Here is a 1,447-nt window from a genome sequence, read left to right on the forward strand (position 1 = left end):
TTGGCCTAGTTCTGGGGGCACCGAGGGTGGACATAGCTGAGAAAGGAGCCCCTGGAAACACCGGGCCGAGAGCTTGACGCTGGTCCTGGCTCCCTAGATGGGGTCTGTGGGGCGGTAAGCGCTCCGTCAGAGACGCGCAGGGGCCCCCGGCTCCCGCGGGGTCAGATGGGTGTAGGGGCCCCGCAGCCCGGGGGGAAGGACGGGCTCGGGCAGTTCAAGGCTGGAGCCCCATGTGTGAGGGGTGGTGCAGGCGGGCGTTGGTGCCCACCTCGCCAGGCGGCCCCGTTTCCGCTGCAGGGTGCACACTCTCACCTGGAGGTAGCCGCTTGGGGGAGCTCGCTCTTGGGGCCTTGGGCGGGTTACAGGGTAGAGGCTGGCGGTCACAGCAGTCTGGGGTGGAGCCCACGTCCTGACAGTCCACAGGGCGGAGGGGCCTCTGGCCAGGCTGCTGATGCCCTGTCCTGGCGTTCCGCAGTTCGAGTTGGACATTGAGCCCAAGGTGTTGAAGCCACCAGGCGGCGTGGAGGCCCCGAACGACAGCCAGGAGTTCCCCTTCCCGGAGCTGCCCTCCAAAGGTCCGCGCCGGGGCGCCCAGCCGGCTCAGGGCTCAGTCCGGGGGGCATGTGACTCTGGGTCTCAGGGCTGTGAGTTCAAACCCCACGCTGGGTGTAGAGAGGACTTAAAAATAAAATCTTATAAGAAAAGAAGTATACACTCCCTGGGCTGCTGAGGTGTGCTGGCCCCGCATCACCGCCGGTCACCATCAGGGCCACACCTCTGCCTCAGTGTCCCCATCTGTCGGGAGCCTGTGAAACTCCTCTGGGGCCCCGTGGGACATGGTGGACAGCGGTTCTGCCCCGGGCGGGCCCTGCCCCTCCCGCGGGATCCCCCTGAGTCCCCGGATGTGCCCCCGCAGCGTGGCCGCAGGACGAGTATGTCGTGGAGTACTCGCTGGAGTACGGCTTCCTGCGGCTGTCCCAGGCCACGCGACAGCGCCTCAGCATCCCCGTCATGGTGGTCACCCTGGGTGAGTGCCCCTCCCCCCGGGCGCGGGAGGGTCACGGGGCTGCCCGGCGGGGGCCCTGGCCAGACGCCTGTCTCCCCCACCCCGCACAGACCCCTCGCGGGACCAGTGCTTCGGGGACCGCTTCAGCCGCCTGCTGCTGGCCGAGTTCCTGGGCTACGACGACGTCCTCATGTCCAGCGTCAAGGGCCTGGCCGAGAACGAGGAGAACAAGGGTCCGCGGCCCTGGCGCCGGTGGGGGCGGGGCGCGGGACTGCGGCTGCGCAGACGCTCACGGCCTCCCCCGCCCCCCTCGCAGGCTTCCTGCGGAACGTGGTGTCCGGCGAGCACTACCGCTTCGTGAGCATGTGGATGGCTCGCACGTCCTACCTGGCCGCCTTCGTCATCATGGTCATCTTCGTGAGTGCCTCGGGGGCGGCCCGG

The 1,447-nt window shown here is 68.6% G+C and overlaps 1 protein-coding gene across 1 annotated transcript; it reads left to right on the forward strand.

The window, feature by feature from the left end:
- Positions 1–403: 403 nt before the first annotated feature.
- On the forward strand, positions 404–1,423 carry LOC115285094 (membralin-like; the record flags this gene model as incomplete). The annotated part of the gene is made up of 4 exons (XM_029931479.1): positions 404–575; positions 917–1,027; positions 1,117–1,239; positions 1,323–1,423. Coding segments are annotated over exons 1-4 (459 nt in total), but the record flags the coding sequence as incomplete, so codon positions are not given.
- Between the last annotated feature and the right edge of the window lie 24 nt (positions 1,424–1,447).

Source organism: Suricata suricatta, unplaced genomic scaffold, assembly GCF_006229205.1.
Source record: "Suricata suricatta isolate VVHF042 unplaced genomic scaffold, meerkat_22Aug2017_6uvM2_HiC HiC_scaffold_4009, whole genome shotgun sequence".
Classification (NCBI taxonomy): domain Eukaryota; kingdom Metazoa; phylum Chordata; class Mammalia; order Carnivora; family Herpestidae; genus Suricata; species Suricata suricatta.